At 47.2% G+C, this 12265-nt stretch overlaps 1 protein-coding gene across 1 annotated transcript; it reads right to left on the reverse strand.

Moving 5' to 3' along the window:
- Positions 1-9697: 9697 nt before the first annotated feature.
- Positions 9698-11661, reverse strand: LOC125514797 (1-aminocyclopropane-1-carboxylate oxidase 3-like). Its single transcript, XM_048680148.1, has 3 exons — positions 11418-11661; positions 11046-11275; positions 9698-10648 (listed from the first exon to the last, which is right to left on the reverse strand). The coding sequence occupies exons 1-3, from the start codon at positions 11547-11549 to the stop codon at positions 10015-10017; spliced, it is 996 nt and encodes a 331-aa protein (XP_048536105.1). The 5' UTR covers positions 11550-11661; the 3' UTR covers positions 9698-10014.
- Positions 11662-12265: the final 604 nt, after the last annotated feature.

Genomic DNA, 12265 nt, shown 5'->3' on the forward strand with positions numbered 1-12265 from the left:
TTATATTTCCTTGTTCATGATAATTGTCTTTTATTCATGCTATAATTGTGTTATCCGGAAATCGTAATACATGTGTGAATACATAGACACCAACATGTCCCTAGTGAGCCTCTAGTTGACTAGCTCGTTGATCAACAGATAGTCATGGTTTCCTGACTATGGACATTGAATGTCATTGATAACGAGATCACATCATTAGGAGAATGATGTGATGGACAAGACCCAATCCTAAACATAGCACAAGATCGTATAGTTCGTTTGCTAGAGTTTTTCCAATGTCAAGTATCTTTTCCTTAGACCATGAGATCGTGTAACTCCCGGATACCGTAGGAGTGCTTTGGGTGTACCAAACGTCACAACATAACTGGGTGACTATAAAGGTATACTACGGGTATCTCCAAAAGTGTCTGTTGGGTTGACACAGATCAAGACTGGGATTTGTCACTCCATATGACGGAGAGGTATCTCTGGGCCCACTTGGTAATGCATCATCACAATGAGCTCAAAGTGACCAAGTGTCTGGTCACGGGATCATGCATTACGGTACGAGTAAAGTGACTTGCCGGTAACGAGATTGAACGAGGTATTGGGATACCGACGATCGAATCTCGGGCAAGTAACGTACCGATTGACAAAGGGAATTGTATACGGGGTTGCTTGAATCCTCGACATCGTGGTTCATCCGATGAGATCATCGAGGAGCATGTGGGAGCCAACATGGGTATCCAGATCCCGTTGTTGGTTATTGACCGGAGAGCCATCTCGGTCATGTCTACATGTCTCCCGAACCCGTAGGGTCTACACACTTAAGGTTCGGTGACGCTAGGGTTGTAGAGATATAATATGCAGTAACCCGAAAGTTGTTCGGAGTCCCGGATGAGATCCCGGACGTCACGAGGAGTTCCGGAATGGTCCGGAGGTGAAGAATTATATATAGGAAGTGCAGTTTCGGCCATCGGGAGTGTTTCGGGGGGTCATCGGTATTGTACCGGGACCACCGGAAGGGTTCCGGGGGTCCACCGGGTGGGGCCACCCATCCCGGAGGGCCCCATGGGCCAAAGTGGGGAGGGGAACCAGCCCATAGTGGGCTGGTGCGCCCCCCTTGTCCCACCCCATGCGCCTAGGGTTGGGAACCCTAGGGTGGGGGGGCGCCCCACCTGGCTTGGGGGGCACTCCACCCCTTGGCCGCCCCCCTAGGAGATCCCATCTCCTAGGGCCGGCGCACCCCCTCGGGGGCCTATATAAAGGGGGGGAGGGAGGGGCAGCCGCACCCTTGAGTCTTGGCGCCTCCCTCTCCCCTGCTACACCTCTCCCTCTCGTAGTAGAACGGCGAAGCCCTGCTGCGGTGACCCCTGCATCCACTACCATGCCGTCGTGCTGCTGGATCTTCATCAACCTCTCCTCCCCCCTTGCTGGATCAAGAAGGAGGAGACGTCACGCTGACCGTACGTGTGTTGAACACGGAGGTGCCGTCCGTTCGGCGCTAGGATCTCCGGTGATTTGGATCACATCGAGTACGACTTCCTCATCCCCGTTCTTTGAACGCTTCCGCGCGTGATCTACAAAGGTATGTAGATGCAATCCGATCACTCGTTGCTAGATGAACTCATAGATGGATCTTGGTGAAACCGTAGGAAAATTTTTGTTTTCTGCAACGTTCCCCAACAGTGGCATCATGAGCTAGGTCTATGCGTAGTTCTCTTTGCACGAGTAGAACACAATTTGTTGTGGGCGTAGATGTTGTCAACTTTCTTGCCGCTACTAGTCTTATTTTGCTTCAGCAGTATTGTGGGATGAAGTGGCCCGGACCAACCTTACACGTACGCTTATGTGAGACCGGTTCCACCGACTGACATGCACTAGTTGCATAAGGTGGCTGGCGGGTGGCTGTCTCTCCCACTTCATTTGGAGCGGATTCGATGAAAAGGGTCCTTATGAAGGGTAAATAGAAGTTGACAAATCACGTTGTGGCTTTCACGTAGGTAAGAAAACGTTCTTGCTAGAACCCTATTGTAGCCACGTAAAACTTGCAACAACAATTAGAGAACGTCTAACTTGTTTTTGCAGCAAGTGTTTTGTGATGTGATATGGCCAAAGTTGTGATGAATGATGAATGATATATATGTGATGTATGAGATGTTCATGCTATTGTATAGGAATCACGACTTGCATGTCGATGAGTATGAAAACCGACAGGAGCCATAGGAGTTGTCTTTATTTTTTGTATGACCTGCGTGTCATTGAGAAACGCCATGTAAATTACTTTACTTTATTGCTAAACGTGTTAGCCATAGTAGTAGAAGTAATAGTTGGCGAGCAATTTCATGGAGATACGATGATGGAGATCATGATGATGGAGATCATGGTGTCATGCCGGTGACAAGATGATCATGGAGCCCCAAGATGGAGATCAAAGGAGCTATGTGATATTGGCCATATCATGTCACTATTATTATTTGATTGCATGTGATGTTTATCATGTTTTTGCATCTTGTTTACTCAGAAAGACGGTAGTAAATAAGATGATCCCTCATAATAATTTCAAGAAAGTGTTCCCCCTAATTGTGCACCGTTGCGACAGTTCGTTGTTTCGAAGCACCACGTGATGATCGGGTGTAATAGATTCCAACGTTCACATACAACGGGTGTAAGACAGATTTACACATGCAAACACTTAGGTTGACTTGACGAGCCTAGCATGTACAGACATGGCCTCGGAACACAGAAGACCGAAAGGTCGAGCATGAGTCGTATAGAAGATACGACCAACATGAAGATGTTCACCGATATTGACTAGTCCGTCTCACGTGATGATCAGACACGGTCTAGTTAACTCGGATCATGTTATACTTAGATGACTGGAGGGATGTCTATCTAAGTGGGAGTTCATTGAATAATTTGATTTAGATGAACTTAATTATCATGAATTTAGTCTAAAATCTTTACAACATGTATTGTAGATAAAATGGCCAACGTTGTCCTCAACTTCAACGCGTTCCTAGAGAAAACCAAGCTGAAAGACGATGGCAGCAACTATACGGACTGGGTCCGGAACCTGAGGATCATCCTCATAGCTACCAAGAAAGATTATGTCCTACAAGCACCGCTAGGTGAAGCACCTATTCTCCCTGCAGAACAAGACGTTATGAACGCTTGGCAGACACGTACCGATGATTACTCCCTCGTTCAGTGCGGCATGCTTTACAGCTTAGAGTCGGGGCTCCAAAAGCGTTTTGAGAGACACGGAGCATATGAGATATTCGAAGAGCTGAAAATGGTTTTTCAAGCTCATGCCCGGGTCGAGATATATGAAGTCTCCGACAAGTTCTTCAGCTGTAAGATGGAGGAAAACAGTTCTGTCAGTGAGCACATACTCACTATGTCTGGGTTACATAACCGCTTGACTCAGCTGGGAGTTAATCTCCCGGATGACGCGGTCATTGACAGAATCCTTCAGTCGCTTCCACCGAGCTACAAGAGCTTTGTGATGAACTTCAATATGCAGGGGATGGAAAAGACCATTCCTGAAGTATTTGCAATGCTGAAATCAGCAGAGGTAGAAGTCAAAAAGGAACATCAAGTGTTGATGGTGAATAAAACCACTAAGTTCAAAAAGGGCAAGGGTAAGAAGAACTTCAAGAAGGACGGCAAGGGAGTTGCCGCGCCCGGTAAGCAAGCTGCTGGGAAGAAGCCAAAGAATGGACCCAAGCCCGAGACAGAGTGCTTTTATTGCAAGGAAAGTGGTCACTGGAAGCGGAACTGCCCCAAATACTTAGCGGACAAGAAGGCCGGCAAAACGAAAGGTATATGTGATATACATGTAATTGATGTGTACCTTACCAGTACTCGTAGTAGCTCCTGGGTATTTGATACCGGTGCAGTTGCTCACATTTGTAACTCAAAGCAGGAGCTGCGGAATAAGCGGAGACTGGCGAAGGACGAGGTGATGATGCGCGTCAGGAATGGTTCCAAGGTCGATGTGATCGCCGTCGGCACGCTACCTCTACATTTACCTACGGGATTAGTTTTGAACCTCAATAATTGTTATTTAGTGCCAAGTTTGAGCATGAACATTGTATCAGGATCTCGTTTAATACGAGATGGCTACTCATTTAAATCCGAGAATAATGGTTGTTCTATTTATATGAGAGATATGTTTTATGGTCATGCTCCGATGGTGAATGGTTTATTCTTAATGAATCTCAAGCGTAATGCTACACATATTCATAGTGTGAGTACCAAAAGATGTAAGGTTGATAATGATAGTCCCACATACTTGTGGCACTGCCGCCTTGGTCACATAGGTGTCAAACGCATGAAGAAGCTCCATGCAGATGGACTTTTAGAGTCTCTTGATTACGAATCATTTGACACGTGCGAACCATGCCTCATGGATAAAATGACCAAGACTCCGTTCTCAGGAACAATGGAGCGAGCAACCAACTTATTGGAAATCATACATACTGATGTATGCGGTCCAATGAGTGTTGAGGCTCGCGGTGGTTATCGTTATGTTCTCACCCTCACTGATGACTTGAGTAGATATGGGTATGTCTACTTAATGAAACACAAGTATGAGACCTTTGAAAAGTTTAAGGAATTTCAGAGTAAGGTTGAGAATCAACGTGACAGGAAAATCAAATTCTTGCGATCAGATCATGGAGGAGAATACTTGAGTCACGAGTTTGGCACACACTTAAGAAAATGTGGAATAGTTTCACAACTCACGCCGCCTGGAACACCTCAGCGTAATGGTGTGTCCGAACGTCGTAATCGCATTCTATTAGATATGGTGCGATCTATGATGTCTCTTATCGATTTACCACTATCTTTTTGGGGCTATGCTTTAGAGACTGCCGCATTCACTTTAAATAGGGCTCCGTCAAAATCCGTTGAGACGACACCGTATGAATTATGGTTTGGGAAGAAACCTAAGCTGTCGTTTCTAAAAGTTTGGGGATGCGATGCTTATGTCCAGAAACTTCAACCTGAAAAGTTCGAACCCAAGTCGGAAAAATGCGTCTTCATAGGATACCCTAAAGAAACTATTGGGTATACCTTCTACCTCAGATCCGAAGGCAAGATCTTTGTTGCCAAGAATGGATCCTTTCTAGAGAAGGAGTTTCTCTCGAAAGAAGTAAGTGGGAGGAAAGTAGAACTTGATGAAGTATTACCTCTTGAACCGGAAAGTGGCGCAACTCAGGAAAATGTTCCTGTGGTGCCTGCACCAATTAGAGAGGAAGTTAATGATGATGATCAAGATACTTCTGATCAAGCTCCTACTGAAATTCGAAGGTCCACAAGGACACGTTCCGTACCAGAATGGTACGGCAACCCTGTCTTGGAAATCATGTTGTTAGAAAACGGTGAACCTTCGAACTATGAAGAAGCGATGGCGGGCCCGGATTCCGACAAATGGCTGGAAGCCATGAAATCCGAGATAGGATCCATGTATGAAAACGAAGTATGGATTTTGACTGACTTGCCCGTTGAGCGGCGAGCCATAGAAAATAAATGGATCTTTAAGAAGAAGACAGACGCGGATGGTAATGTGACCATCTATAAAGCTCGGCTTGTCGCTAAGGGTTATCGACAAGTTCAAGGGGTTGACTACGATGAGGCTTTCTCACCGGTAGCGAAGCTGAAGTCCGTCCGAATCATGTTAGCAATTGCCGCATTCTATGATTATGAGATATGTCAAATGGACGTCAAAACGACATTCCTTAATGGTTTCCTTAAGGAAGAATTGTATATGATGCAGCCGGAAGGTTTTGTCGATCCTAAGAATGCTGACAAGGTGTGCAAGCTCCAATGCTCGATTTATGGGCTGGTGCAAGCATCTCGGAGTTGGAACATTCGCTTTGATGAGATGATCAAAGCGTTTGGGTTTATGCAGACTTATGGAGAAGCCAGCGTTTACAAGAAAGTGAGTGGGAGCTCTGTAGCATTTCTCATATTATATGTAGATGACATACTTTTGATGGGAAATAATATAGAGCTTTTGGACAGCATTAAGGCCTACATGAATAAGAGTTTTTCAATGAAGGACCTTGGAGAAGCTCCTTATATATTAGGCATCAAGATCTATAGAGATAGATCAAGACGCCTCATAGGTCTTTCACAAAGCACATACCTTGATAAGATATTGAAGAAGTTCAATATGGATCAGTCAAAGAAGGGGTTCTTACCTGTGTTGCAAGGTGTGAAATTGAGCTCAGCTCAATGTCCGACCACGGCAGAAGATATAGAAGAGATGAGTGTCATCCCCTATGCCTCAGCCATAGGTTCTATTATGTATGCCATGCTGTGTACCAGACCTGATGTAAACCTTGCCGTAAGTTTGGTAGGTAGGTACCAAAGTAATCCCGGCAAGGAACACTGGACAGCGGTCAAGAATATCCTGAAGTAACTGAAAAGGACTAAGGAAATGTTTCTCGTTTATGAAGGTGACGAAGAGCTCGTTGTAAAGGGTTACATCGATGCTAGCTTCGACACAGATCTGGATGACTCTAAATCACAAACCGGATACGTGTATATTTTGAATGGTGGGGCAGTAAGCTGATGCAGTTGCAAGCAGAGCGTCGTGGCGGGATCTACATGTGAAGCGGAGTACATGGCAGCCTCGGAGGCAGCACATGAAGCAATTTGGGTGAAGGAGTTCATCACCGACCTAGGAGTCATACCCAATGCGTCGGGGCCGATCAAACTCTTCTGTGACAACACTGGAGCTATTGCACTTGCCAAGGAGCCCAGGTTTCACAAGAAGACCAGGCACATCAAGCGTTGCTTCAACTCCATTCGTGAAAATGTTCAAGATGGAGACATAGATATTTGTAAAGTACATACGGACCTGAATATAGCAGATCCGTTGACTAAACCTCTCCTTAGAGCAAAACATGATCAACACCAGAATTCCATGGGTGTTCGATTCATCACAATGTAACTAGATTATTGACTCTAGTGCAAGTGGGAGACTGTTGGAAATATGCCCTAGAGGCAATAATAAAAGGATTATTATTATATTTCCTTATTCATGATAATTGTCTTTTATTCATGCTATAATTGTGTTATCCGGAAATCGTAATATATGTGTGAATACATAGACACCAACATGTCCCTAGTGAGCCTCTAGTTGACTAGCTCGTTGATCAACAGATAGTCATGGTTTCCTGACTATGGACATTGAATGTCATTGATAACGAGATCACATCATTAGCAGAATGATGTGATGGACAAGACCCAATCCTAAACATAGCACAAGATCGTATAGTTCGTTTGCTAGAGTTTTTCCAATGTCAAGTATCTTTTCCTTAGACCATGAGATCGTGTAACTCCCGGATCCGTGGGAGTGCTTTGGGTGTACCAAACGTCACAACGTAACTGGGTGACTATAAAGGTATACTACGGGTATCTCCGAAAGTGTCTGTTGGGTTGACACGGATCAAGACTGGGATTTGTCACTCCGTATGACGGAGAGGTATCTCTGGGCCCACTCGGTAATGCATCATCACAATGAGCTCAAAGTGACCAAGTGTCTGGTCATGGGATCATGCATTACGGTACGAGTAAAGTGACTTGCCGGTAACGAGATTGAACGAGGTATTGGGATACCGACGATCGAATCTCGGGCAAGTAACATACCGATTGACAAAGGGAATTGTATACGGGGTTGTTTGAATCCTCGACATCGTGGTTCATCCGATGAGATCATCGAGGAGCATGTGGGAGCCAACATGGGTATCCAGATCCCGCTGTTGGTTATTGACCGAAGAGCCATCTCGGTCATGTCTACATGTCTCCCGAACCCGTAGGGTCTACACACTTAAGGTTCGGTGACGCTAGGGTTGTAGAGATATAATATGCAGTAACCCGAAAGTTGTTCGGAGTCCCGGATAAGATCCCGGACGTCACGAGGAGTTCCGGAATGGTCCGGAGGTGAAGAATTATATATAGGAAGTGGAGTTTCGGCCATCGGGAGAGTTTCGGGGGACACCGGTATTGTACCGGGACCACCGGAAGGGTCCCGGGGGTCCACCGGGTGGGGCCACCCATCCCAGAGGGCCCCATGAGCCAAAGTGGGGAGGGGAACCAGCCCATAGTGGGCTGGTGCGCCCCCCTTGGCTCACCCCATGCACCTAGGGTTGGGAACCCTAGGGTGGGGGGGCGCCCCACCTGGCTTGGGGGGCACTCCACCCCTTGGCCGCCCCCCCTAGGAGATCCCATCTCCTAGGGCCGGCGCACCCCCTAGGGGGCCTATATAAAGGGGGGAGGGAGGGGCATCCGCACCCTTGAGTCTTGGCGCCTCCCTCTCCCCTGCTACACCTCTCCCTCTTGTAGTAGAACGGCGAAGCCCTGCTGCGGTGACCCCTGCATCCACCACCATGTCGTCGTGCTGCTGAATCTTCATCAACCTCTCCTCCCCCCTTGCTGGATCAAGAAGGAGGAGACGTCACGCTGACCGTACGTGTGTTGAACACGGAGGTGCCGTCCGTTCGGCGCTAGGATCTCCGGTGATTTGGATCACGTCGAGTACGACTTCCTCATCCCCGTTCTTTGAACGCTTCCGCGCGTGATCTACAAAGGTATGTAGATACAATCTGATCACTCGTTGCTAGATGAACTCATAGATAGATCTTGGTGAAACCGTAGGAAATTTTTTGTTTTCTGCAACGTTCCCCAACATTTTATGGCAAGTTCTTTAAACACACATGACAATTTCTTCAAAATCACATGGCAAATTCTGGCAAGACAATGGATTTGTTGTGAAAATTGCCGTGTTAGCTTGAAGTAGTTGTCATACTGCCGACATATCAATTGCCGCGAAAAACATTTGTCTTGGCATGGACAGCCAGCGAACGTCCGTTGAATAACATAACCCATGTTTTTTTCATGAAAACATAAAATTTCAGTAACCAGAACGCTCAGTAGATTGACTCGCTTCTATTCCACTAATAACTCATATTATATACCTATGTTCTTCATTTACTCGTAAACGATGTAATGATTTTGGACCGCAATAGCCAGCGAATGTTCTGGGTAGCATGGCATTTGTGGATGTCTTTTATGGCAAGTTCTTCAAACACACATGACAATTTCTTCAAAACCACATGGCAAATTCTGGCAGACAATGGATTTGTTGTGAAAATTGCCGTATTAGCTTGAAGTGGTTGTCATACTGCCGACATATCAATTGCCGCGAAAAACATTTGTCTTGGCATGGACAGCCAGCAAACGTTCGTTGAATAACATAACCCATGTTTTTTTTCATGAAAACATAAAATTTCAGTAACCAGAACGCTCAGTAGATTGACTCGCTTCTATTTCACTAATAACTCATATTATATACCTATGTTCTTCATTTACTCGTAAACGATGTAATGATTTTGGACCGCAATAGCCAGCGAATGTTCTGGGTAGCATGGAATTTGTGGATGTCTTTTATGGCAAGTTCTTCAAACACACATGACAATTTCTTCAAAACCACATGGCAAATTCTGGCAGACAATGGATTTCTTGTAAAAATTGCCATGTTCGCTTGAAGTAGTTGTCATACTGCCGATATATCAATTGCCACGAAAAATGTTCGTTTTGCCATGGACAGCCAGCGAACTTCGTTGAATAACATTACCCTTTTTTTTAAAACATAAAATTTCAGTAACCAGAACGCTCAGTAGATCGACTCGCTGGCAACCATGTCTGAAACAAAAAGTTGTTTTGAACCTAGCCAAAACATAGTGGCTTCAATCATACGGTACCCGTATTGCGCAAGCGCATGGGCAACAGAATTACATGACCAACACAGAAATTAAACTCAAACGTGTCAAACGTCGCCATGCATATGCTCCTAACTTCACGTAACAGCATGCCATAATCAGCAAAATAGAAATGCCCGGACAAGAATCTGTGAGTCGGACTCGAAAATACATTACCCATAAAGCTAACCGGATACATGGCACGCCCAAAAGAAAGTAAACACGTCTCAAAATACTCTTGTACTCGATCGGCGCGGCGTTATCACGCGGTGGCGATGGGCGCGGCGTCTGCCTTCATGGCCTTGAACCGTGGCTCCTTGGCCTCGAACTTGTGGCGCACGTACAGGTTCATGTAGTCCTCGAACACGAACTTCGGGTACACTGCGCCGCCCTCCTCGCCCTCGTTCTTCTCCGTGGCGCCGGCAGCGGCCACAAGCGCCGGGGCCGGGAAGATGACGGCGTCGGCCCCGGGGTTGTAGAATGACGCGATGGACATGCGGTTGCCGTCGGCGCGGGTGAGCACGCGGTGCATCACGCTCTTGTACCGCCCGTTGGTGATCACCTCCAGCTGGTCGCCGATATTGACGACGATGGCGTGGCGCATGGGCGGCACCTCAACCCAGGCCCCGTCCTTAAGGAGCTGCAGCCCGCTCACCTGGTCGTCCTGGAACAGCAGGATGACGCCGCCGGCGTCGGTGTGCGCGCGGAGGCCGTCAACCAGGTCGGGGCGTGGGCACGGTGGGTAGCTGCTCACCTTGGTGCCGAACGTCGGGCCCCTGGACCCGGCGAACGCCCGCTTCAGGTAGCCCTGCTCCAGACCCAGGTTCTCGCACAGCAGGTCCAGCACCTTCTCTGCCAGCTTCTCGATCTCCGACGCGAATTCCTTGATCAGTTGCCTGCAACGACGACACGAAAAAGGCAGCTTTTGTTATCAGGAATAACTTGCTAAAAAAAGTGATTCCAATCGTGTTGGTCACTACTGTGCTTAATTTAGGATTCTGATGTGCGCAAGCAATCTTATCTCCTGTTGATATCCTAGTAGCAGTACTATATCTGCTGCATTTATTTGAGCTGCTGTGTCAGCTGGCATGACTTTCTGACAGTACAAAGTGTTCGGCCAGGAGGCCTAACAATAGGCTGCCTTTGAATCGTCTCTGTACTTTTGCGACTAATACTACTAGTTATTCTGTCGAATCTGGTGCTATCTCTTGGTCTCTTATGTTATCATTCGTTAGTTAGTGACCAAGTAGCAGTAGTTAATTACTAAGGAATCAGGCGTGCGTGCGTGCGTACCTGTAGTGGTGGTCGAGGTCGGGCAGGTCGGCAAGGTTGGAGGCGGGGAGGTGGCGGACGAAGAAGGTGCTCTCCCAGTCCACGTCCTTCACGTCGGCGCCCTTATCGCCGGCCTCCAGCGTCCGCGCCGCAAACTCCTTGAACTGCCCCTCTCGGCACGCCGTGTAGTTCGCCTTGCTCACCCGCTCCACCTCGTCCATCAGCTCGTGCGAGACGCCATGGTTCAGCAGCTGTGCGGACACATACACCGTCAGAGTCAATATATGTCAAGAATCAGATAATCATGTCAAGAATCGTACTTATGCCTGCTTTCTAGAAAACATGCACACATATATCAAGAATTGTATAGTGGTATGTGAGTGGCAGTGGCACCTCGAAGAATCCCCAGTTCTCGCAGGCGTCGCGGATGACCTCCATGGCCGCGCCCCTCTCCCCGGTCTCAAGCTTCTCCATGTTGATCACCGGGAAGTTCAACGAGACAGCAGCATCAGCAGGAATTGCCATCGCTCTCGATCTAATGTCTCTCTTACACACACACTCTCGATATCTGTATGTGTGTGCGCTGGACTGCTAATGTTAGCTGAAGCAGAGAGTGTGTTGAGTGCGCTCTGAGGCCGGTGTGGAGTGCCCAATTTATAGGCGCGCGCGAGAGAAGGCCCCGCCGGGTGGCACCTAACCGCAATGACCTAGCCGGGACGTAGGAGATTACGACACAGCTTAATTAGTTAATTACTACTACTACTACTTTGGTCAATCAATATGGAACGGGGAACAAAGCTGTCTGGACGTATACAAAACAACAGGGGACGAAAGCAACCGAGATGTTAGCAAAGCGGATCAGCGTGCGTGCGCGCCGCAACTTCGTGTAGCCTACCTGATCGACATACATACTCTAACTAAGTTGTCTCCAAGAATATCGCTTCTTGCTAATCAATATGCTCTGATGGAGACGGAGCAGTATGATAAGTACTAACTGATAGGCCGATAGTCTACGCTAGCTAGCCACTATTTCATGTACCTAACCTAACCTAAGTAGTGTTGATTGATGAACTCTACGTCGTACGGATGGAGTTGTCTCTTACTTTACTTTACAGGTTGGTAATGACAAGATTAGGCGTAGTGCACCTGACCCAGACCACATATAGTGGGGTTTTGCTGTCAACAAATATATTTGTAGTACTCCAACATCGATCACTTGACTACTGCTGTCCGGGGACACC

The sequence above is a fragment of the Triticum urartu genome, chromosome 6, assembly GCF_003073215.2.
Source record: "Triticum urartu cultivar G1812 chromosome 6, Tu2.1, whole genome shotgun sequence".
Lineage (NCBI taxonomy): Eukaryota > Viridiplantae > Streptophyta > Magnoliopsida > Poales > Poaceae > Triticum > Triticum urartu.